The following is a 27282-nucleotide window of genomic DNA, read 5'->3' as shown; positions in this document are numbered from 1 at the left end:
GGACACACTGACAAAGGAGATTAATCAGAACTGGCTTTGACAAGCACTGTGGCAATTGGACAATTAAAACGGACATGGGGGGGAAGAAGAACGAACTGGGGATGAGGGTGGAGAAAACAGTGCAACAATGAATGAATGAAAACCCATAATATCTGTAAATGTTCATCAAAACTAATAAAATTTAATAAAAAAAATTTAATCTGAAGAGGAAAATGTGAAAAAAATCCTAAAATATTAAGAACTTAGAAGATACAGAATAAAGGAGACTGTTGAAATAGTTTTAGTATTTACATCTTTAATATCCATTTTTGTAGGATTTTTTAAAATAGGAATACGAGGAACAACTTTATAGTAATAATAAAACAGACTAAACTGAAACATTCCCAACAAAAGAATTTTTTTCAAATGCACTTAAAGATAAGCCTCAATAATTGTCCTATTATCATTAAGTACATTGGATCAGGAACTTAAAATCTTCCTATAAGAAAAAACTAAGCACAGACTCACATATGTCTACAGGCAAGTTATACTGAACTTCTGGGGCATAGTTCTTCCAGTCTTAGACAAGACCTGCCACAGAGTAGAAAAAGCTGGCACATACTCTAATTAATTGCTAAGAGGCTAGAATAAATCTGATACCAACCAAATTAAGCCAAGGGTAAGAGAGGATAATTACTACCCAATCCCACTTATGAACAGACTGCAAAAAATCCTAACAAAATAATAGCAAAGTGAACCCAACAAAACATTAAATATGTTATAAACTCCAAAATGCAATCTTTTCTTTAATTTTGAAAAGTTACTGATTAAGTGGCCATAGTAACAGACTAAAGAATATAAAATAATGTAAACAGGTGCAAAAAAGCATTTGATGAAACTTAGCACTTATTATTTTCTTTTTAAAAGTGCTCAAAGCATGATGAGAACATGTGAAAAGGACGCAGAAGTAAACTGGAAGTGGCTGCTCTGATCCGGAATAATTCATGCATCCAAGTTAATGAATAAGAGAAAAACCATGAGTCTGGATGGTGACAGTCTACATACAGACAATAAAATGAGGAATAGCATACATACATTCTCAAAGAATCTCCCTACAGAATATTTACTAATAAAACAAAAAACAAGGAGTAATTTTAGATAAATGGTAAGAGTACGTTTAGTAAAACTGCTGGACACTAGACCTAACCCAAAATGCACTGTCACTGACTGGAATCTCTTCACAGATCAGGCTCCACAGGTCTCTGGAGGCTGTGAATCACACACACAGGATGAAGCTGTGCATGTTTCTCCCACAGGTTAGAACCGGCAGAGAGGTGCCAACAACGCTGGGTGAGCACTGCAACTCCCTATGGACTAGGCAAAATCAAATGTATCTTTATAAACTAAAAACAACAGAACACAGAAATTCACCAAACAAACAGAAAAAGCAAACCCATGCCACTGAGCTGGTTCTGACCAGTGGCGACACTCTAGTTAAGTTTTTGAGGGCTGGACCTCTTCATGCAAGAAGATCAGCACTGGAGTAACAGGTGGATTTGAACCTCTGACCTTTTGGTTAGCAATGTAATACATAATATGATAACAGACCTCCTAATTTACAAAGCATAGTAATTATACAAGCAAAATAATCCTTAGAAATTTAGCTATTGATTCTAAAACTCCCTTGTAAAAAAATACAAGATGTTATTAAAAACAGTATCTTTTAAATTTTAGAAGAAAATCATGAAGTATATTATTATAGCATCAGTTCAAATCCAATGAAACATGGGCAATCTATCCCATGCAATTTTCAGCCTCTGAAAGCCTCCTGGGCAATGAGTCAGCTCTGACTTGACAGCAATGAACAACAATAATATATTGATTGATATTAATGTATTTTCATTCAAAAGTATTGTTGCTGTTGCCATGGTAGCTGTTCAGTGGGTTTTCACTGTAGCAGTAAACAACATGGGAGGAGACTGCTAGACCTTCTCCTGCAGAGCAACTGGTAGATTCAAACGGCATGCCTTTGGGATTGCAGTGCAATTTCTCACCACTAGGCCTCAAGGAAGTATAAAAAGTAAATTATAAACTAAGATATTTACAGTACATAACTGACATAGCCAAGTCTGAAACACAGTCACATATGAAGCAGTATAACTCAATTTCATAAAAATAAATAATACTAGGAAAAATTATGTAAAATCTATGAACATGCAAGCCACAAAATGGAAACAGAAAAGTGTCCATAGGCATATGAAAATATACTCAGATTTATTGAGAACAGGAGTTATGCATATTAAAATCACAAGCTACCATATCAAACTCATAAGACTAACAAAATGAAACAGAATGCAGAATAACACAAACTATTCTACACTGCTGTCTGAAGTGGACCAATCAAGCACACCAATCACTTCAGAAAAACAATTTGGTACTAAATTATGAAGGTGAACATGTACATAATTTTTCATCCCGAAATTCTACTAGATAAATACCCACAAGAAGCCTTATATGTGCCTCAGTAAATAAGTGTAAGAATGTGAAGCATTACTCATAAAAGATAAAAACAAGAGGAAATAACCTAAATGTCCTTCAGTTAGAAATGCAAAAACCGTGTTTTATTTCCACAATGGAGATATACAGCAGGGGAAACGCCTGGACCCCATCAATATACAAATCCCAAAACCTGAGTGAAAAGAAGACACATACTGTTTCTGTAAAGCATGAAAACAATGGCAATACTTACTTAAGAATGCAGAGGTAGAAAAGTGAGTGAATTATGATAAGAACCAGGATGACAGTGCTATTTCCTGGAGATGTGAGGGGGGATGTGACGGGAGCTCAGAGGATCTAAAGGAAAAGGTTCTCTCTTCCTTCACAATGGAGACTGGGTCTATGAATGTGCTTTTTTTTTTTAATATCAATGTGCTTTTAAAAATCTGCTTGTAATTTCCCCGTATATTATAAATGTCCTTTGATATGCAAAAATTATTACAGAATACAACAGCAAGTAAATGGAAACAGCCCGAATGTCCATCAACAAATGAATGGATTGAGAAAGTGTGGTATATTCACATGAGAATACTACTGAGCACTCAGGGGCAATAATTTTGTAATATCCTAACATGGGAGAGGCTAGAGAGCATTATTCTGAATGAACTAATTCAGTCTCATAAGGACAAATACTGCCTAAGACCATTATTACAAAAAGAGCAGGCTAACTAGTAAGATATGTACAAAAGTCCAAAGGAGCAAGAGGGGAGGAAGAAGGGAATGGAGGGAGGGAAGGATGGGGAGAAAATTACAAGGTTGCAGAGTCTGGTGGGCAAGAGAGGGGGTAAAGGAATTAGAAAAGATCCACTGGGGACCTGAAAAGACAAAGTCATAGTGGGCCTGTCAAAAAAACAAACAAAACAACAAAAAAACCCCATGCTAATTAATCTTATAAAACATATGCATGGTAATGATTGTATGAAATACAATGTGAATAAAGGAAGGTGTGAAACACAATGTATAAAAATTAACCACAATATACAAATTTTGTATGCAAACTAATATAAAAGAATTTTTTTAATTGTTTTTAATTATTATTATTTTGTGTGTATGTACTGTCAAATCAGATCTGACTGGTACAGGAGGAGACTGTCTCTCCAGCGGAGCATCTGGTGGATTTGTACTGTGCACCTCTGGGTTTGCAGAGCAGCTTCTTGCTATTAGACCACCAGAGCTCCAATAAAATAAATTTTTAAAAAATTATTACAGAATAATAGTAATAATGCATTTAAAAGAAAAAAGTACAGAAAATACAGAAATTATAAAAGAATCAATGACAAGGAGAAGGCAACTGTTTTAAAGGATAAAGATTCATTAACACATATCAAAAAACCTTAGAGCCAATCAATATAAGGCAATCTCTTCCAACACAGCTATTTGGCCAACTTCTTAGTCTCCTTGAATCTTTGCTTCAATGTCCCCACCCCAACCCCCATCTCCATCCCATGCACTTCTGGGTAAGACTTGCATTTGACACTTGAATATCTCAACTCCTGAAGCCGCTTCTTCCTCTCAGATGCCTCTGGATTCCCTGATCTCTTATCCTGAATTTTTTTCCTACCCCCCATTGCTCTTCTCATTATCTAACATATCCTATCATCTATTCACCTTCCATGTTTATTATTATTTAATATCATTTTCCCTTTGCCACTCCCAGGAAGATAACTCTATGAGTCCCTAGATCGGTATAGGTCTACTTATGGATGTACCCCAGTTTGCCATAGCATTCTACTTTATCAGAGCAATATTGGACACTAAGCCATTCTGCTTTTCTCTCTCATCAATTATCTTTTAGTGATAATATGTTTTCAACTCACAATAATAAATCAGATAATACGACAAGGTTACAATTTTCTGAAAAGCCTATTTAAAACAGTATTCTATGTTGATGATATATTTTAATGATGTTTGTTTTAATCACAGAATCATGTAGTTTCAACAAAATATTAATTTTAAGTTTATTTTATCATAAAGACAGTCAAGAAAGCAGCCCATATTATTGACATCTTGCTAAGTACTAGGTGCTATGAGTCTTACTTACATAATCAAATGTAAAACAAGAGAAAAAAATTACCATGTGTATATAAATGATCTTCCGTAATTTGCATATATCAATGTACCCCACAACATATACCGCAAACAATGATGCAATCTGTGATTTAAAAAGAAATTAAGTTAAAAACTACACATAAATACAAATACCTCTAACAATTAAGAACATTATTTTCATTGTTTCAAATTGATTTATTTATATAGAAAACAAAGTTTTCGTTTTATATATCAATTTATTTTTACATACAATAAACATTAAATATAAAAAATTGTTGCTGTTGTTGTTATGTGCCGTCGAATTGTATGCAACTCATAGCAACCCTATGTACAACACAGCCCTAAAACTTGCTCTATCCTGTGCCAATCTTACCGTCTCTGACACACCGACCCACGTTATTCTAGTTCACTGAATCAATCCACCTCATCAAGGGTCTTCCACTCTTATGCTGTCCCTCCACCCTTCCAAACATGATGTCTCTCTCCAAGGACTGGTCCCACCTTGCAACATGGCCAAAGTATGTCAGACAAAGCTTCAGAATCTTTGCCTCCAAGCAGCAGCATGGTCTCACCCTTTCTAATATGTACTTGTTTATTCTCCTACTAGTCCATTATACATTCAATACTCTTCTCCAACACCACATCTCAAAGGCATCAATTCTCCTTCTATCATTCTTAGTCATTTTCCAGATCTCTGATGCATAGCAAGTGACCGCAAAGACCATGACCTATATCAGGAGTATGTTAGTCTCTAAACTGACATCATTACTCTTCAGTACTTTTGGGGAGGTCTCTGACAGCAGACATTCCCAACACAATAAATTTTTTAATTTCCTGGCTGCTGGTACCAAGAGTGTTGACTGTGGAGCCAAGCAAACTAAAGCTGTTAACAATCTCAATCTCTTCATGATGCTGCCAACTGGCCTAGTGCTGAGAATCTTAGTTTTCTTGATGTTGAGCTTCAATCCATATTGAAGTCCTTGACCTTCTGGAGCAAGCGCTTCAGGTTCTCCTCTGTTTCAGCAAGCAAGGTTGTGTCATCTGCGTAACGCAGATTGTTGATGAGTCTACCCCCAATCCTGATGCCACATTTCTCCTCACAGAGCCCAGCCTCCTAGATAATCTGTTCCACATACAGATTTAAAAGGTATGGAGATAGCACACATCCCTGGCATGCACACTTCCCAATTTTGAACCATACAGTGTCTCCTTGCTCTGTTCTGATGACTGCTTCCTTGTCCAAGTATTTGTTTTGCATAAGCAAAATCAAGTGTTCTGGGAGTCCCATTCTTCTCAGACTCAGCCAGAGTTGGGTTTGATTCACACAATCAAATGCCTTTGCATAGTCAATGAAACACAGACATTCCATTGATACTCTGCTTTCAGCCAAGATCCATCTGACCTTAGCTATAATATCCCTAGAACCACGGCCTCTTCTAAACCCAGCCTGCACTTCAGACAGTTCTCTGTTGATATGCTACTTGATTTTTCTTTTCTATACATCCTTCTCTAAATTAACTGTGTGAACTATCTATTTTTGTGAATTACACAAAACACTAGTCACTTTAATTTCAGGTTCACTGTCAATAATAAAGTGCTACACTACATAAAAAAATTAAAAACTTAATCACAACAGATAACAATTAAAATAGTACATTCACTCAGAAACAATTCCGTAATGCTTGTGTGAATGAAAATATATTCATTTCTGCTTGTTAGTCATTCTTCATGAGCACATTCTATTATTTATTAATCATCATGTGTTTATTATAATCAAACTTAATATGAGAAGCACTTTCACTACAATGGTATTTTTAAATCTGCTTTGAAGAGAACTGTATATGCACGTAGCAAGAATTCTAATAGTAGTATAATTACACAAATTAATTGATGAAATCCTAGAAATGGCTCTCAGTAAAGTATACAGGGATTATGCCAAACATTGCTTTTCTATTCTTCTCAGGGACAAAGCAGTTAAATTTCATGTCTCTCACACAACATCATATAATAAACTACAAAAACACTAAATACTTAAATATACAACCTAAGTGCCATTAATCAAGCTTTGCCTCTAATTAATCTATAACAAATTTTCCCATTACTAAGAAAAAAGAAAGAACAAGATTTTCTTTGATCCAGGTTAACCATATGAAATAACAATGCAATGCATAAAGCAATGGAAATAAAGGAGTAATTTTAGAGATATGTTCTTATGTTATCATTCAATGTAAGAACAACAAAGATGCATAACACCTCCTCTCTCTAACGCCACAAAACTAAACAAAAAATGCACTGCCTTCTAAATCATGACAATCTCACATCCATCCTCCTCCTAAATTAGCCATCCTCACTGTATGGAACAAGAGGAGCTCTTCCTTTGCACTCAAAGGGCTAAGTAGTGTACAACAAACCAAGCGGGAAGAATGTTCATAATCTTAAGACATGTTTTAAACTAGAAACTATAAAATATCATTAAATGAGAACAACAAATGGAGTCTCTATTATTTTTATGTTATTCTTGTGTGCTGCCCTGTCAGAACCAAAGCATAGCTAATCCTCCAATGGATTTTCAGAGGCAGTTTATCTCCCAGAAGGAGACTAACCATCCTTCTCCTAAAGAGCAGCTGGTGGATTAGAAATATGTGCCTTAGGGATTGCAGGCACAGTTTCTCACCACTAGACCACCAGTTGTTGTTAAGTGCTGTTGAGTTGTAGACGACTCATAGCGACCCTATGAACCAAAGACCTGCACACTTGTATAACTTTCATCCTTTCTCCAGGTTCATAGAGTTTCTGGAAGCAAGCTATTTCGGAAATTGATCCACTCCTGCTTCCAAGCTTGTTTTAATTGGGGAGCTCCACCAAACACTGTCCACCACGGGTAACCATTAACACATATGACACATCAGTGTCACAGTGTTCAGCATTACAGCAACCACGAGTTACCTGCAAGCGGACAGGCCAGGGCTATACAACCTAGAAAATGCTTGACCAAAACAATTATAAACAGGCCAGAGGGCCGCAGGTCCGAGGGCCCTATCGAATTTAAGAACCAGAGCATGAGCTCCTTCATTCCAAATTCCTCCATAAGCATGCATTTTCATTGGCTCTCACACCCAAAAGTACCCATCTTGGAACATTCTGCTGCTTCTTCAATCTCCTCCTATTCTGATGCCACATGTTTCTTCACAGTCTTACTTCTTTAATAATTTGTCCATCACATAGACTGAGTACAAATGAGAGATGGATACAGATATAAACAGAAAATGAACAAAGGCCTGAAGCCTTTCTATAACTATCATCATTTTTCCATTTTTTTCAGACTTTCTTTAGGCATGTAGTTTAGGAAGTGAATGGCAGTCCTGCTTCCAAACCAGAATCAATCTGGGAGCTCCAACAAAAACTGCCAATGATGGGTAGCCAATTATGGTGTGTGACAAACTAGGTCACCAGAGCTCCCCTTATATTACTTTAGAAACAGTAACAAAAGGAGTCAATTACAAAACAACAAAACAACAAATTACAAAACAACAAAAGAAGACACTTAAACTGATAACTGGTACTTGGTAATCTCAAGGTAACAACTAAGGTAATTGACTTCTTTTGTTACTATTTCTAAAGTAATATAAGGGGAGCTCTGGTGACCTAGTTTGTCACACACCATAATTGGCTACCCATCATGGGCCTCTCCCAAGTGTTGAACAGCAATGGTGTCTCTTTGGAGACTAAGGTGCGTCTAATACAGGCCATGGTCTTCGCAATCACCTGTTATGCATCAGAGAGTTGGACAATGACCAAGGAGGATAGAAGGAGAATTGATGCCTTTGAGCTGTGGTGCTGGAGAAGAGTATTGAGAATACCATGGACTGCTAGGAAAACAGATTTGTCCTGGAAAGGGTTAAACCGGGTGGCTCCTTGGAGGCAAGGATTCTGAGGCTCCATCTAAGATACTTTGGACATGTTGTGAGGAGAGACCGGGTTCTTGGAGAGGGACATCATGCTTGGGAGGGTGGAGGGGCAGCGCAGGTGAGGAAGGCCCTCTATGAGGTGGATTGATTCAGTGATTGGGATAATTGGGATGGGAGCGTTGGAGACAGTGAGATTGGCACAGGACAGAGCGGAGTTTAGGGCTGTTGTACATAGGGTCGTTATGAGTCGCAGGCGACTCAACGGCACATATCAACAACAACAGGCATTTCTACACCTATTCCTAACTGTATATTCCTTACCAATAAAGTCAGTTCTTTCAATGTCTCTATTTCAAAAGTAAGAAAACTGAAGCTATGAAAAATTCAGTACTTCATACAAGTCACAAAGCAGTGAGGAAAGATGGGACCCAAATCCAGCTCTGACTCCACTTCCCAAACAAGACATTTCAGAGAACACTAAAAAGCAATTTTAACTGTGTCATATGAAGACAGCCAGCACAATAGAAAAGCAGTAAAATGGGGGGAAAATGAATTTCAATTTCTCTCTCTCTCTGTAAGCTATCTGCCTTACTTGAAAAGAGGCAAGAGAATATGAAGAAACGTAAGAAAAATTGCAAATTGGCAGGGAGGTTACATAACACATGAGTCAGCCAACTTTTTATCATGTTATCTAGAGTTTACTTAAGAGAAACACTTAACAGGATAGTCCTAATCTTCTTGTAGGTACATCAGGATAGTCCTAATCTTCTGGTAAGTACATTAACAATTTCTTAATTAACAGAAGCATTCTTACAAAATTGAATTTAACAAATGTGTTCTACTAGTAAGTAATTCAGCTTGAACTTCTGGCCGTTTTCTGTTGATGATATACTGTTCAAGTCATTTTTGGAAAAGCTTCAGAGAAATGATACTTGCATAGTATATTAATTATGTTGTTTGTTAACTTCCACATTCTGTTGGATCACCTATTTTGGGATCTATTCCAGTCTGCTAGTCTGGTAGTTGTCCTCTATATCTCTTGGCACAACCTGGCAAGTGAGGGCTGCATCTGTTTGTTAAAACATGTCAGTTCATTTTCCCTCCATTCCTGAGGCCTTAATTTTTGCCACTAACTTCAAGGAAACTTGAAGTCCTTCCCTCATTGCAACTAGTTCTTGATCATATGCTATTTCATCACTCATTCCTGGGACCTTATTTTTTTTGCCAATGTCTTCAATGAAACTTGAACTTTCTTCCTTTATTACCATTAGTTTATGACCTTAATGCTACTTCCTGAAATGTTTTCATGCCAGCCAATTCTTTTTTGGTACAGTGACTCTGTGTATTCGTTCCTTTATTTAAAAAAAAAATATATAAACTTTTTATTTTAAAGTAGTTTACCACAAAGTTCACATACATTGTTATTCACAGCAGATCTTTCCCATTTCCTTAACCAACCCTATCCTCATGCCTTTTCTTTTGATGCTTCCTGGTTCATTCATGACTTTGGCCACAGCATCCTTTGTTGCTGCAACTCAAGGTTTGAGTTTGTTCTTCAGTTCCCTCAGCTTGAGAAAGGCAGCAGGAGTTCTTCCCATTTTGTTTTCTAATTCCAGCTCGTTGCATATTTCATTGTAATATTTTGTTTTGTCTTCTCAAGCTGCCCTTGAAAGCATCTGTTCATTTCTTTTACTTCAGCATTTCACCCCTTTGTATTGGCCTATCCATGTTCATGTGAAATTTTCAGAGTCTCTTCTGACATGTCTTTTGGTCTTTTCTTTCTCCCCTTTTACTTTCTTCATGGATGATACCCTGATATCATCCCACAACTCATTTGGTCTTCAATCATTAGTGTTCAACATCTCAAAGTTATTCTGAAGATGGCTTTTAAATTCAATTAGTCTAGACTCAATGTTGTATTTTGGTTCCTGTGGCCTTGTTTTAATTTTCTTCAGCTTCAACTTGAATTTGCACATGAGAAAGTGATGATCTATTCTACAGTCATCCCCTGACTTGGTAAGTTTTCACTGTTCTCTTGGGCTACTAAGTAGAAACACAATAGCAGCTGACCTGCTAGTGAAGTAAGTGGTGGTCAATTACACAGGAGGAAACTGCCCCCATTTTTGTCCTGTATAAAACCTAGCAGATTGGAATAATGTACATGTGTGCTAGCACTGCAACTTCTTACCCCCAGACCACTAAGTATACAGACTGTTAAAGAAAGATATATATTCACCTACTCTTAACTTTCTTTAAAAGTATTAACTAAAAATATTTAGAACTTAGAACTATATAACCTCTACTTTTAATAATATTATACAATACAAATGTGTTTGCATAATCAAACACATGAAGCTTAAATTCATATTAAAAATAAAATCAAATTACCTGAGTAAGAAGTACAAATTGTGCAAACTGCCAAGGAAGTATGAAAAATATATTGGAAATGCACAGTGCAATCAAGCTTCCTCTATAAAGTTTTGTAGTCCTTGAATAGACAAAATAAATATTAGTAAGTTTAACTGCAGGGCTTAAAATTACTGCAAATTAGAATCTCTAAACGTTATTTGGTTAAAGCATAATAAACGAGACATAAAATGAACCAATGAGATAGAAAGTATACTTCCTGATATTCGATTACAACCATCCTCTATGAAAATTGTTGCTGTATCATCCAGTCAAAACCGACTCATAGCTGACCCTTCAGTGGGTTTTGAGAGGGTGTGAATTGCTTGATGGGATACAGCCCATCCTTCTCTCAAGGAGGAGCTGGTGGACTGGAACTCCCTGTCTTTTGGTTAGCAGCACAATTCCTTGCACACTAGGCCACCAGAGCTCCTTTCTATGAAAACTACTCATTTCAACTAGACAAACACAAAGTCTGCAAGAGGAGGATAAACTCTGAATTTTTTCAAACTATATTTTGGTAAATTCATTATTGAATACTTCTGACTGTTACAGTCAATGGAATTATCAGCTGAGACAAAGTATTTCTATGAGAAAATAATACAAAATGGCATACCGTAAGTACTCAATATTACATAGACAAAAAATTCAAGAACTCAGAATAAGGGCTGAGTAATGAGGAACATTCTACAGAGGGGTTTGATAAAAGTTGAATCTTAAGCAGGTAGAGCACAAAAGAGGTGTCAGGGCACAGAGTCCTTTCTGGAGCCACTTTCAGAGGATCCATCTTCATCCTGATTTGTAATTTAGGAGTTCTCAAGGGGGGTAAATTAATTTGATTACCTACATAGGGTCGCTATGAGTCGCAGGCGACTCGACGGCACATAACAACAACAACAACAACAATCTTAATTTCATGAAATATGTTTCTACTAAATTTGTGAGCCAAAGTGAATCCTTTAAACACTGCTTAAAAATCAAGGATTCTTGAACTCTAGAGAACTATAAATGAGTTAATGGAGAAGAGTGTTATGAAATAAAAAATACATGACTGCATTCTACATAACACAGTTTCTAGTCTGTGAAGTTTTGTTTTGATTATATGTTTGTATGTACATTGTTGCTGTTGTTAGGTGTCGAGTACAACTTACAGCAACCCTATGAACAACAGATCTGAACCCTGTCCTGTCCTGTGCCAACTTCACAATCTCTGACTCACTCAAGCTCACTGCTGCAGTCACTGGGTCAGTCCACCTGTGTGACGTTCTTCCTCTCCTTCCCTGTCCCTCCACCCTTTCAATCATGGTGTCCTTCTGTAAGAAACAGCCTTTCCTAGCAACATGTCCAAAGTATGCAAGACGAAACTTTGCCTTCCTTGCTTCACCTTCTCCAATATCAACGTTATTCTTTTGGCAGTCCATGGAATACTCAGTACTCTTCTCCAACACCATAGTTCAAAGGCACCAATTCTTCTGTCATTCTTAATCACTGTCCAGCTCTCAGATGCATAGCAAGTGATTCCAAAGAATATAGTCTGAAACAGGCACACCTTAGTTCTCAAATAAAAAGAAACATTCCTCAGTAATTGGAGAGATTTCTGACTGCAGATGTTCCCAGGGCAATACATTTCCTGATCTCTGATTGCTGGTGCAAAGGGTGTTGATTATGGATCCAAATAAAGTCATTGACAGTTACAATTTTTTCTCCATTTATCATGATGTTCCCTATTACTCCAGTGGCAGGAATTTTTGTTTTCTTGATGTTGATATGCAATCCACACAGAAAGCTACAGTGCTTGATCTTCTGCAAGCACTCCAAGTCCTGCTCCCTTTCGGCAAGCAAGGTTGTGTCATCTGCATACCTGTTACTGATTAATCTTCATCCAATCCTAATGTCACATTCCTCTTCATACAATCCAGCTTCTCGAATTATCTGCTCAGCATACAGACTGAATAGGTATGGAGAAAGGATATAACCCTGATGCAAGCCTTTCTTAATTTTAAATCATGTAGTATTCTCATGCTTTGTTCAAATACCATCTTCTTGATCTAGATAGAGGTTTTATATGAGCACAATTAAATGTTCTGGGATTCCCATTCTCCCAATTTTAGCCAGAACTTGTCATGATCCATACAATCAAATGCTTTTGCACAGTCAGTAAAGCACAGACATCTTCCTGTTATTCTCTGCTCTCAGCCAAGATCCATCTGACATCAGCAATGATATCCTTAGTGCCACAACATCTTCTAAATCACCTTTTATTTTTGGTAGTTTTCCTGTGTAGGGAGCTCTGGTGGCTTAGTTGCAAAAAGTAGTGCTGCAATCCCAAAGGATCAAGGCCAACAGTTGCTCTGCAAGAGAAAGATGAACAATATTCTCCCATGCAATTAACTGTCTCCAAAGACCCGCTGGAAGGTCAGCTATGGGTTGGTTCCAACTCCCCGGTACACAACAAGCTTCCTATCTGTGTACTGTTTTACTGTTTTAGATGTCTTTGAATAATCTTCAGCAGTACTTTGTTTACATGGGGAATTAATGATATTGTTCAATAATTTCCACATTCTGTTGGATCATCTTTCTTGGAAGTGGGAAAAACCATGGATCTCTTCCAGTTGGTCTGCCAGGCAGCTCTCCTTGAAATTTTTTGGCATATATTGGTGAGTGCATCCAAGGCTCCATCTGTCATTTGAAACCTGTCAACTGGTATCTCATCAATTTCTGGGGCCTTATTTTTTGCCAGTGTCTTAACTGCAGCTTGAACTTCTTCCTTCCTTAACATTAGCTCTTGATCATATGGTATACACATGCAAATATACACATGTATAATATGAGGCCACGATGTAAAGTTGACTTATTTCCTCCTCTGTATTGCATTAGGAAAATCTGCTGCCAAGGCCCTCGTTAAAGCACTAAAGAGCAAGGATGTCAGTTTAAAAGCTAAGGTGTGCCTGATTTAACCCATGGTAAATTCCACTGGTTCATATGCATGTAAATATTGGACAATGAATAAGGAATATTAAAGAAAAACTGATGCTGGTAAATTGTGGCGCTGGGGAAGAGGATGCAATATTCCATGAACTGTTAAAAGAACAAACAAATATGTCTTAGAGAAGTCCATCTGGGTGCTACTTAGCAGCAAGGATGGTGAAAGGCAAAGATGGTGGTCTATCCTTTGGGCATGTACCTTGAGGGACCAGTCTGTAGAGAAGGATCTCCCATTTGGAAAAGTAAAGGATCAGTGACAGACAGGAAGATGCTCAATGAGATGGACTGACACAGTGCCTACAAAAACGGGCAGGCGTAAGGACAGCAGAGGTTGTGATCATAGTGTGGGGTTGGGCCAGGTTCATTCTGCTGGACACAGGGACACTACGAGTCAGAGCTAAGTGGCAACAGTGCCTAGTGAAACATTTGAAAACCACTGTCCAAAATAAAAACTCACAACTGTTGAGTAGGAAGCAACTCAGAGCTAACTGCCACTGGGTTTCCAAGGCTGTTAAGTTCCACAGAAGGAAAGTCCATCTTTCTCCTAAGGAGGTGCTGATGGGTTTGAAACACAGAGGTGAGGCCTCTGATTTAGCAATGCATCTCCCTAGGGATTAGGCTATCAGTTCTATACTAGTATCTGTTACACCGTTAGCAGGAAGGATAAGTCCTTGGAGAGGAAGACATCATACTTGGCAAAGCAAAGGTTCAGTAGAAAAGGAGAAGGCTTTTGATGGGACCAACTGACCCAGTGACTGCAACAATAGCCCACACTGAGTAGGACTATAAGAATGGCATAGGAATGAGCAGTGTTTGTTCTGCTGAAGGCAGCATCACTGTCAGTAAAAATGGACTTGGCAGTAGCTAAAACCACACACCATTTAAAGAGCGTTGGTGTTGTCATGGTCAGGTGCTTAGCTGCTAACCAAAAGGTCAGCTGCTGGAATCCACCAGTGATTCCGTTGGAGAAATACCCTGCAGTCTGCTCTCAGAATGACTACAACCTTTGGAACCCTTAGGAGCAGTTCTCCTCAGTCCTACATCCTGCAGGATTACTTCAAACTGGAATTGACGCACAGGCAATGGATTTGTTTCTTGGGTTTTATACTGTTTTGAACACTGAACATAATTCTCACTTTAGGAGTGATGAGCGATTTTACAAGATTTCTGAGCAGAATTTAACTTAATCTGAGAGTGGGTATATAAAGCACATGCTGAAAGACACTGGAAAAGGGAGGATTACCAACTGGGTGTAGGTATGTGTTATAAGCACTAATTGAAGCCAGGGAAAACAAAGGAATGCCAAGAACAGTCAAGAAAAAGGATAAGACTGTGCTGGTGTAAGGTAATTTATATAAAAATCTACTTCAATTTTCTCCCTGCTTCCCCCTCCGAAGAGAGAAAGGAAAAAAAAATCTACTTCATATGATGTGAAATTCAAAAATTGGATACATTGTTAGAACAGTATCTGTCCTTATAAATAATTATTAAAATTAAAGAATAGTTTCTTTTCTAGTCTTACACCAGTAACCTCGGCCCTGCAGTGTATACACACCAACACAGTTCATCTTCATGACTCGCCCCAAGCCATTCCCTCATCACCACATTGATCTATCACAATATGCCAACTACAGGTTGAGGCCAAAACACAGAAAAGCTACTGCCCCAAAGGAGGCAAAAGGATAAAGCATCAGTGATGTAGACAACCAAAGAAGATGAAGAAAATCAAGAAATAGGCCACAATTTTGGAGGGTGACGGTGAGGTGGGAAGATGTGATTTCATCAGCAGAAAAGACTGCAAATGCCAAAAAAGTAGGTCAACCAAGCAAAATGCCAGCACCACCACATGTATAAGCCACCAGCCACAACCACCACAGTCTCATCATCCAGTACAAGCAGAGCCATGTCAACTAAGCAGCAAGGAACAGGCAGATTGCCTTCAAGAAGGGCGTAGGGACAGCCAGGATGCCAAGCAAGATCAAGATGCTGAATCTAAAACAATTGTGACGAAGGCAGTTAATGACCACAGCTTCAGAGGGCCAGGAAAAGGAAAATGAAGATGCCAGCAAGGATAAAGACAAAGAACAAAGCCTAAAGATGACTATGAAATAAAGGAAATTCCCCCTTAAAACTCTGCTACCAAAGCCAAAGGGAAAGATGATGTGGAGGCTGAAAAAAGATAAGATGAGAGGCTAAGAGAAGCGGTAAAGAAAGATCCTGCTTCAAAAGCACCTGGAAAGCAATCCCACAAAGAACTCAACAGAAAGCGTCCCCGGGAGCCAAGAAACAGGAGCTGGAAGAATGTCTTCCAATGTTTTCTATCCCAAATCCTCAGATCTGCAAATATCACATGGCAAAATAAAACTAAGGTTGCAGATAAAACTTAAAGGTTTCAAGCAGAACTAACTAGCTTCAGATAGACATTATCCTTGGTCATTCATGCAGACCCAGTGTCGTCACAAACTAAAGCTAACTCCTTGATGTCCAATCAGAGCTAACTCATAAAAGACCCACCAGCAGGCTTCCGGAGACCAAATAACACAGGAAGAAAGATCCCGTCTTTCTCCCACGGAGCTGCTGATGAATCCTAACAAGTAAGGAACTGCATGACCACCCCAAAGGCAGTCTGTGTGAATCTACCAGCTGTCCCACCTGAAAAAGATGGATAATTTCCTCTTGTACAATTGACAGTCTCTGAAAATCTGCTGGAGGGTCAGCTAAAAGTCAGTCTGACACAATGGTAATGTCATGACCAGAGCCCTTAAAAGTAACAGCTAAGTGAGAAAGGCTCTGCCTTCCCTCATCAGCTTTTAAATGAAGAAAAGTCAAAAGATGCAGACAATGTCTAGAAGCTGAGAATACATAAGAAAACTACCCCGAGAACATCCCACAGGAAGGATACAGAAAGCAGGACTCAGCACCTAAAGCCACACCATGCACAACTCCTCAATCAGTCATTGTTGTTAGATGTTGTTAAGTCAACTATGACTCATAGTGATCCCATGAACAATAGATCTGAACCTCGTCCTACCCTGTGCCATCCTCATCATATCTGACACACTCAAGCACACTGTTTGTTTCTGGTTGATGCATTTTGTTCAAGGTCTTCCTTTCTTTTGCTGGCCCTCTATTTTCCCAGGATGATGTCATTTTCTAAGGACTTTAACAATATGTTCAAAGTGTGCAGGACCAAATTTCCCCATTCTTGCCTCTCAGGAGTACCCTGGTTGCACTTTCTCTAAGATACACTTGTTTGTCCTCTTAGCAGTCCATGGGGATATTCAGTACTCTTCTTAAACACCACAACTCATGGCACTAATTCTTCTACTCTCATCCCTATTCACTGTCCAACTTTCAGATGCATAGTTAACTAACTAGAAGACCATGGCTTGAATCAGGTGTACCTTAGTCTTTATACTGAGATCATTACCCCTCATGACGTTTGAGAAGTCTTTAACAGCAGATTTTCCCAGTGCAACATATCTTCAGATTTCTTGGCTGCTGGTACCATGAGTGTAAATTGTGATCAAAGCAGATGAAACTGTTGACAATTCAGTCTTTTCTCCATCTATCATGATGTTGTCTACTGACCCAGTGAAAAGTATTAAAGATTTCCTTTCACGAACTGTAGACGGGAGTAAAGATAGAAGAAAAGCAAGAACAAGAAGCTTGTGGGCAGATGAATGTCTGTACTATATTGGAGGGGAAAACCCACATCAAGAATACAGATAGAGGAAAACAGCAGCTGCAGGAGTGAGTCAGAATTCTTACATAGAAACTTTTCTTCAAGTGCTCAGGAGGAGATGTCAACCAAGACATTGCAGAGCCAAAGGGGCTACTAAAGATCATAAATTCAAAGTTTACTTTACTGGAAGATGCTTTAAATACCTCTTTAAAAAAAAGTAAAAGAGGAGTTAAGGACAGAACCATGAGGTTAAAGCAAAAAGTTAATACAAAAAGAGACCATTCATTCCACATGCTGTCAGAGGTTCTTCTGAAGACACTACAGAAGGATGAGAGCCATGCTGTAGCTCTATTGTAATGGTGTGGTCACAGAGGGAAGGAAGCTGGCTTGTCCAGATGGTCTGGTTACTAAATTTCATCAAAGTCCTCAGAGTCATCGTCATGTTTCCACTGTTCTCAGTTCTGTTTCTTTTTATATAGGCTCTTTTTATATTGGCTCTCTTTTCTCAAGTCAAGATAGGCTCTGTCTATATTCTCTATTTGTCAAGGGAAGGAAGACAGAGTTGTGGTCTTTTCTCTAGAGGGCTACTTCTTGTAAAAGACACTCCACTTCTTGTAAAAGTTATACTGGTAGCAAAAAGGACTTGAGAAAGGGAGGATGGGAGAAGACGAGAGAGCAGACCTGCCACCCTCTGAGTGATCAAAGGAACTGCTAAGAAATCAAAGGGGTGCAGCTGGGTTTGGGTACTAGCTGTTTTAAAGTAAAGGGAGCTCTGGTGGCCTAGTGGTAAGGAACTGTGCTGCCAACCTAAAGGCACATGGTTTGAATCCACCAGCTGTTCTATAGGAGACGGATGAGCAATCACCTCTTAATAGCCTCCAAAACCCTGGAGGAGGATCAGCTTTGAGGGGGGTCCAACTCCATGAACATAACACTATATATTTTAAAGTAGACCCTGGAGGTATCTTTAATAACGTAACCTAGTAGTAGGGCCATTTTGGTTAACTGGTTATTTTATTACATTATCTTTTCTTTACAGAATCTCAAGTAATTTTTTATTTAATGCAAAAAGGGGAGGAGGGGGCATAAGTCAAAGTTACCTGAGAATATGTGTCACAAGCAACATCTGAAGTACAAGGAATGGATATGAAAAGCTTTCACGGAGAGGAGGCGTCCACATCACACGGGTACACTGGAAAAGGACACACACGTTACATTTTCTAACAAACGTACAGCAAATAAAAAGTTACAGAAGCCAAGAAAAAGTACTTTTCACACCTAATTTAAATGGTGTTATTAAACAAGAAGCTACTGTATTTTCCATGAATAATAAAACTGAAAATGGAGAAGTATTTACTGAGATGGGGACACAAATGGCTTAAAATCTTGGGAAAAATTAACATAATGATCTATCAACAAAAGAACATCAAAAAGCTTCAACTGTAGCTAAAGAGAAAGGGCTAACTCAAGAATGTCACGCCAAAATTAAAAATGTTTCATTTCCATTGACTGTTTAATTAAAGTCTATTTCCTAACCAATGATTTCTTTAAAAAAAAATCCAAAACCATCCACTGTCATCTTCTCAAAATATTTTGCAGTTATCAGTTTATAATGAAACATTTTTAATTAATTGTACTATTTTAATAGGTTTAATTAATTATATCTTTGGGTTCACAAAGTTGCTGAAAAGCACACTCCATTTCTGCTTTTACCACTTCTTTGCCCAAGTTACCCTGAGCTGTACACATGTTTTAAAGTAAGAAAGAACTGGACATCAAATTAAACAAAGTCCTAAAATTAAAAAGTATAAGTTTTGCTGAAATGTTCATTTTGAGTATAACAAAACATTTTACTATCTCATTTTAGTTCCAAATCAAGCTTCTACGTATTTACAAAATATATCAATAAGTTCATCTTCCAACTGAAAGAAAACTACACTGGATTAAATGTAAACAATCTAACATTACTTCCACTAAGTTAGACACACCTGAAGAAATCATTACATCTCTCAACTCAAAGGAGGCTACTTTAAAGACAATACAGAATAGAAAGAAGACAATGGAAATAAGTCCATCCATCATTTTAGCTCTTATTCTGAGTCTGGGAAAATCTGCTATCAGGGACCTCTCCAGAGTACCAAGAAGCAAAGATGTCAGTCTGCAGATTAAAGTACACCTGATGCAGGCCATGGTCTTCACAATTACTTGCTTTGCATCAGAGAGCTGGACAATGACTAAGGATGACAGAAGAATTGATGCCTTTGAGTTGTGATGCTGGAGAAGAGTATTGAGTATACAGTGGACCACCAGGAGAACAAACAGGTCTGTCTGAGAGAGGGTGAAACCAAGTTTCTCCTTGGAGGCTAGGATTTTGAAGCTCTAACATATTTCAGGCATGTTGCCAGAAGGGACCAGCCCTTGGAGAAGGACTACATTCTTGGACAGGTTAAGGGACAGCGCATGAGAGGAAGACCCTGGATGAAAAAGAGTGACATAGTAACTGGGGCAATAGGATTAGGCGTGTTGGAGTCAGTGAGACTGGCTCAGGACGGGCCAGGCTTCAGAGCTTTTGTACATAGGGTCACTATGAGTCTCAGGCCACTCAATAGTACATAACAATTTCTGAGTTAGACTATTACATTTCTATTATTGATATAGAATGGCTGAAGCAATTTAACCTTTTAAAAATAAAGTTAGGAACCTTGGTGATATAGTGGTTAAAGACCTCAAATGCAAATTACAAGATCAGCAGTTCTAACACACCAACTCCTCCACCATTGAGAGAAGGGCTAGTCTACTTCTGAAAAGGTTACAGTTGTAGAAGTCCTATACACCCTGGCAGAGGAAATAGACTTAGAAATCCTGTGAGGTAGTTCTACTCTGTGTTACTGGTTCCCTATGAGTGAGAATCAACTCAATGGAAGTGGATTAAAAAAAAAAAAAAGTTAACTCTCACTGTTAAAATTAAACAGGAGTCTTAGTGATATTCTACATAAAAAGTGTCAACCAAAAATTTGGTGATTCAACTATGCAGCACACAGGAGCAATGCTTTTGTAAATTATTATCTAACTTGGTAGGGATTGGAGAGCATTATGCTGCAAGAACATAATCAGATCCACAAGGACACATATTGTGTAAAACCATTATTGTAGAATGAGTATGAGGATCTAAGGTGGGGGGGAAGCATAGGGGTGAGGATGTGTGGGTGTTGGTGGTGGGAGATTAATCATGGTGTTGTACAGTTGGATGGCGGGTGAGGGAAATTGGAAGAATGTGATGTAAAAAACAATGCATTAGAATTTTGTAAATAAACTAGTATTTAAAAAAAATTTGGTGATTCAAATGCAACAATGAATGACGACTGGAAACTCGAAGTCTCCGTAAACTTCCATTAAAATTAATTTTTTAAAAAAAGTTTGGTGATTCAAATCCACCAGCAACTCAAAGGGAGAAAGACTGGGCAGTCTGCTCTTTTAAAGATTTCCAAGTCTTGTGAAATCCTGCAAGGAAGTTTTACTCCATCCTTTAGGATCAATATGGGTCAGAAATGACTTGCTGACAGTGGTTATATTTGAGTTGGGTTATGAAATTAAAACAAATATCTACTTATTAAGTATGCAGGGCAGTATCCGCCCATGTAACTCACAGATCCAAACACACACTGGAGGGTCAGCTATGAGGTTGATTCCAACTCTATGGCCATGAGTGTGTGACCCATACAAGTAACATACAAAAGAGAAATCTATAAATATCCAACAGTTCTTTTAAAAACTCATACTTATTTTAGAACTCCATATAATTGATCATAGAGACACATGACCAAAATTTAGACTTATTTTTACATTTTTTAAAAAATTTTATACTGATTTATTTACAAAGTTAGAATACATTGTTTTTCACACAAGATCTTTCCTATTTCATTCATCCCCCCACATCAAATTGTGTGACCCTATAATTAACAGCCCCCCATACACACATCCTCACCTCTCTGCTTCCACCCTCCCCACACTCCCCATTGGATCCTCATACTCATTTGACAATAATACTTTTATATTTGTCCTTATGGGACTGAGTTAGTTCACTCAGCATAATGCCCTCCAGTCCCTCCCAAGTTTAGGTAGTGATATACAAAATCATTGCTCCTGCATGCTGTGTAGTATTCCATTGTGTAAATGTACATAATTCTCAATCCATTCAATTGTGTTTGGACATCTGGGCTGTTTCCATGTTCTTGCAATGGTGAATAATGCTGCTATGAACACTGGTGTACAAGTCTCCATTTGAGCCTCAGTTCTCAATTTCTCAGGGTATATTACAAGCAATAGAATAGCTGGTAGACCTATCTATTTTTGTGCAAAAACCAGTAAGAAAATATTCAAACTATACAGTGTACAAATTGAGAATCTGCTTCATACAGGCTGTTTATCCACATTTATTATGTTGCTCTAATTCAACTATGTTATAGTCTCTTGGAAACTAATTTCTCTCCTAATAGCTAAAGTCTCTTATTAAAGTCTCTAAAACTCAATTATATCCTCTATAAAGTAAGGATAAAAATGCCCAACTTACAGAACTGAAATAAAGAGCAAAGCCTTCCTCTCTAAAATGTTAAGAGTAAATTAATTCGAATGTACATGAAGATAGTGTATTTTTTTTTAAGAGCCACAGGATCTTTATTAACAAAAAAGCAGACAGGACTGACATCCCTCATGTATAAAAAATATATATATACACACACACAAACACACATAAATATACACACCGACATCCCTCTGTAAAGTTCCTCCAAGGTGAAGCCACTCGAGGTAGGAGGCACCTACCGAGAATGGCTGCCCTGGGGGCTAAGGAAACTGGTGCCCACACTCCCAGGCTGGCAGAGGGTAGAGGAAATTACAAAAGAGACAGGTGATGTCTCAGAGGTCAAAAGAGCAGGAAAAAAAGATGTAGACATTGACGAAGGGCTCTCGTCTCATGTAGATATGAGCAATAATGTCTCGTCTCCTCACTGTTCCTTTCAGAGGCTGGGGACCCTGCTCAGCCAACTCCATGTCCTTCCAAATCCCTCAGAGGGCAGCAATGGCCTTAGCAGCCACTTGGCGACCTAAGGACAGGTTGAGGTCTGTGATGGCCAGAACCACCTTGGGGCTGGACATGGCTGACACCTTCACCAGTTCTGATACCGTGGTAAAGGGCATAAACTGCAAGATGCTGCCGCGGCTGCCCTGCTCCAGGCAGTCAACACACTCCTCCATGAACCACTGCACAAACTGGGTGTGGGGGCCTGTGGTCCGGGACCCCAGGATGGAGGAGATGAGCAGGAACAGGTTGGTCAGGACTCGGTTCAGCGGGTCTCTCATGTTGACTGTGTGAAGCTGGGAGGCCGAGAGGGAGCTGTTCATGGAGTGGTCAGTTGGACTCGAGAGGATGTTGGCATCCTCCTCATTGGAGCTCAGCAGTCGCATCAGCTTAGACGGCTGCATGTCGTCCAGGGGAAAGAGGCTGATATAATCCTCGATGTCTTCAGTGTCTCTTCTTTTGGCGGGAAGACGCCTGGCCCTTGTGGGAGGAATAGGAGCTCAGGGCGCACCACACAGCTAGCTTGCCAAGAGCAGTGCCTGGGGGGTCCATGAGGTTGTGCCACTTGGAGGAGTCAGTGAGCAGGCCGGGCAGGATGTGGCCAAGCAGGATGAGCATCACTTGCTGCATGTCCAGACAGAAGATGGAGTACAGCAGCTCCACAGCCCGTAACGTGTGCTCCTTTCGGGTCTCCTTTAACAGCTCCTTAATCAGGTTGTTGCAGAACCAGTAGATCCCGCCCATGTGCAGCAGGGTGTCAAAGATGTGGATGGAGCGGCTGTCCACCCACCCCTTCTCCAGCACCTTGGCAAAGATGTCAGTCAGCACCTCCTTGATGGGGCACTTAGGGGGCAGCAGGTTCCAGTAGGGCATGGTGTCCACACCCGTGGACGGGAACTTGATCTGCGTGGCCGTCTGTTGCAGCACGTCAGCACACATGTGCTCCAGGATGGAGCTCATGATCACCACCCTCTCACTGTAGAACTGCAGGGTGTTCTCACTATACAGTGGCCCTGCCAGCTGGCGGATCATCTGCAATGACTTCTCATGCTCATCTAGTCCCAGCATCCGGACGTGGGCCACCAGCCAAGCCACAGCACACACTGCCAGACTGCACACCTTTCCCTTGATATTATCTGTGATTTTCTGGATGGGCTCGAAAGCCAGCACCCCGTTCTCCCAAGCGTTGAGGATCTCCAAGATGGCTGCCGAGATGCTGAGACAGGCTTCGTGCCACTTCATCTGCACCAGCTTCATCTCTGAAGAGTTGTTGAGCAGAGCCACGAGGGACTCCACTTTGGTGGAGTCTGGCCGGAAGCAGGGGTGGTCAGGGTTCAGAATCTTGCCCTCCTCAGGCATGCATGTCTGCATCCAGGTCTCAAAGAAGGGCACCTCTGCTCCTGTGCTTGACTCGGACAAAATCACCTCTGAGCCATAAGTCTGGGCGACGTGGTACAGCATAAGGAAGGAGATGTCAAAGAGTAAGGCGCGAACAGAAGCTGCTTTGGTGGTCTCTTCACTGCCATGGGTAGTGAACTCATTCAAGCTGATAAATTTCCGGGCGAAGGATTTCAGCTTTCCAGTGGCAGCAGCAGCAGCTAGCAGCAAGTCCAGACTCTTCCCAGAGAGCATGTGGCCAAGGACCCCCAACAGTCCCTCTGGGAACTTGGAGTGGTCAGCATCCATCGTCTTGAGGATGTTGGTGACAGTGGGCTCTGCTCGCAGAATCAGCCGAGGACTGGGCTGGATGCTACCATTTTCAGATGACTTTAGCTGGGATGCATGTTCCTGGTCTGCCACACGCTTATTCTCAAGGCTGTCCACACTGGCTTCAGACAGAAGTCCCTGCTTGCTACACTCTTGGAGCAGGAATTTTGTGCAGTCACAATTGCAGCGCTGATCAGCTTTGTCCAGTAATGGTGTGAGCTTCAGCAGGAACTCAAAAGCACAATTGACATCCTCGGTGAAGTCCTTGTCTCCATGAGAGTATTTCTTCAGTTTCACCAAAACCTGTGGAATCTTGAGGAAGGTGAACGCTGTCCACTTGAGCTCCTCTGTACCCTCAGGGGACTCAATGAGCCCCACAAAGCAAGCTTTCCAGATCTCCAGGACAAAGAGGGAGGTGGGGATGTGCTGCATGCGCTTCACCATCATCAGCTGCTCCACCAGAGGTTGGATCTCGCCTGTCAGGTTCATGGTCCCCTCAAGTAGTACCACTGCATGGACTGTGGGGAAGCCAGTCTTATGTAGCTGCTCTGAGTGCACAGACAACATGGTGGGAATGCTACTAATGAGTGTGCCACACTGCTCGGCCTGGCTCCGGAGTTGGGGATTGCTGAGATTGGCCAGAATCCCCCCAAGTTTCATGAGTGAATGCTCGATGGCAGTCCATGAAGAGGCCTCCTCGAGTTTGGCAATGTGGAGCAGGGCCCGGTTCTTGGTGCTGCTGAGGGTCTTCTCCAGGAGCTGCAGGCACATGGCAAGCTGCTTCTCCCCGGCAGCTGGGGCGCCAGCCTCCAGTCCCTCTCGGAGAAACTCCGCAGAAGCTGCAGTGCAGCGCAGCAGCCAGTGAAGGGTGCTGAGAAGGGCTCGGCACAGCCCAATGCACTCCTCAGCTTTGCCGTGACAGCTCAGTCGGTCACAAAACATGTCCATGATGTCTAGCAATGCCTGTACACACAGGTCCCAGGAAAAGTCATCAAACTTACTGATAGCTGTGAGGACTGAGGAGTAGGATACCATCTGGGAACTAATAGCATACTTCAGGTAGGACAGGATCAGAGGGTTGGGGGAAGGTCCGATCATGGCCTGCTCCAGCAGGGCTTCTGCCAGGTTGAGAATATCCCACGTGGCTCCTTTAGGAAAGAACTTCTTCATGTTAACTGCCCATTGATAGTCACTCCATCACTCCTTCCAGGCTTGCAAAATGGCTTGCTTTAAGTTCACGACTTTCATGATTTCACTCGGACAACCTAGCTCTAGAGTCTCGAAGATAGTGTATTTTTACTGTCTTTCCAATATCAAATGTACTTTATTAGATTCTAGTGCAAATTTAATGTTTTACCGGATGGCCCATATAATTTTAAAATAGTATACATATTTGCTTTAATCATGCTTTAAGTTTAACTTATACATACTTTCTTTGTAAGTATAATTTTAAAGGGGAAAGAATGGATCTTTCTGTTCTCTACACAGAAAATATGAAAAGGAAATGCTTGTTAAAGGCATTGTGTTGTTATTTTTGTTGTTAGGTGCCACTGAGTCACCTGTGACTCATAGTGACCCTATGTACAACAGTCCTAAACCCTGCTCTATCCTGTGCCAATCTGATTGTCTCTGATACACCTACACCACCCCACCCCACCCCCGCCTTACCCCAGTATTGAATCAATCCATCTCATCGAGGGTCTTCCTCTCTTCTGTTGTCCCTCCACCCTTCCAAGCATGACATCCCTTTCCAAAGACTAGTCACTCTTTGCAACATATCCAAAGTACGTCAGAATCCTTGCCTCCAAGGTGAAACCTGTTTTCATCCTCTCTAACAAACATGTTTGTTCTCCTGGAAGTTCATAGTATATTCAACACTCTTCTCCAGCACTACAAATCAAAGACATCAATTCTCTATCATCTCTAGTCATTGTCCAGCTTTCTGATGCATAGCAAGTAGTTGCAAAGACTATGACCTGGGTCAGGTACACCTTAGTCTCCAGACTGATATCACTGCTCTTCAATACTCTAGAGAGGTCCCTGACAGCACACTTTGCTAATGTAATGCATCTTTTGATTTCCTGGATGCTGATACCAAGAGTGCTGATTGTGGAGCCAAGCAAACTAACGTTCTTAACAGTCTCAATCTTTCCACTGTCTATCATGATGCTATGAATTGGCCCAGTGATGAGAATCTTTGTTTTCCTGATGTTGAGCTTCAATCCATATTGAAAGTTGGAGTCCTTGACCTTCTACAGCAAGCGTTTCAGGGCCTCCTTAGACTTAGCAAGCTGTGCTGTGTCATCTGCATAATGTAGGTTGTTGATTAGTCTTCCTCCAATCATGATGTCACACTCCCCCTCATACAGCCCAGTCTCCCAGATAATCTGTTCTGTGCAGAGATTGAAAAAGTATGAAGATAGGACTTACCCTGGCATATACCCTTACCAATTTTGAACCATACAATGTTTCCCTATTTTGTTCTGATGCCTGCCTCCTGTCCAAGTATAGGTTTCGCACAATCAAACGTTCTTGGATATCCATTCTTCTAAGAGTCAGCCACACTTTGTATGATTCACACAGTCAAATGTCTTTGCATAGTCAGTGAAACACAGATAGATATTCCTCTGGTATTCTCTGCTTTCAGCCACGATTCATCTAAAATTAGCTATAATATCTCTAGTACCATGACCTCTTCTAAACCGAGCCTCAAATCTGGCAATTCTCTGTTGATGTGCTGCTCCAGTTATTTCTGGATCATTTTAAGATGGATCCTGCTTGTTGTATATGATATTAATGATGTTGTTGCTGACTGCCTTCGAGTCAAGCATGACTCATAGTGACCCTATGAACAAAAGGCCTGAAGCCCCTCTACAACTACTGACATTTATCAAAGTTCATAGATTTTCTAGAGGCATATTATTTAGGAA

General features: G+C 40.1%; 1 protein-coding gene and 1 pseudogene across 2 annotated transcripts in view; both read right to left on the bottom strand.

Annotated features, from left to right (window-relative positions):
- The window catches only part of LOC102876319 (probable C-mannosyltransferase DPY19L1-like), a 126022-nt gene that overhangs the window by 43989 nt on the left and 54751 nt on the right, over positions 1 to 27282 (bottom strand). The window contains exons 9-11 of the mRNA XM_006887630.1: positions 18669 to 18760; positions 10881 to 10980; positions 4610 to 4687 (exon numbers count right to left, since the gene is read on the bottom strand). Of these exons, the coding sequence (XP_006887692.1) occupies positions 4610 to 4687; positions 10881 to 10980; positions 18669 to 18760 (270 nt within the window). The remainder of the gene's footprint in view (positions 1 to 4609; positions 4688 to 10880; positions 10981 to 18668; positions 18761 to 27282) is intronic.
- Positions 22633 to 25603, bottom strand: LOC102848259 (annotated as a pseudogene). The gene has a single exon (XR_438889.1). The product of XR_438889.1 is annotated as a mediator complex subunit 24 pseudogene (transcript).

This window comes from Elephantulus edwardii, unplaced genomic scaffold (genome assembly GCF_000299155.1).
Source record: "Elephantulus edwardii isolate Elephantulus edwardi_28Jun2011 unplaced genomic scaffold, EleEdw1.0 scaffold00059, whole genome shotgun sequence".
In the NCBI taxonomy this organism is placed as follows: domain Eukaryota; kingdom Metazoa; phylum Chordata; class Mammalia; order Macroscelidea; family Macroscelididae; genus Elephantulus; species Elephantulus edwardii.
Note: the sequence above shows the minus strand (reverse complement) of the source record. Positions and strands in the feature narration are given on the sequence as shown.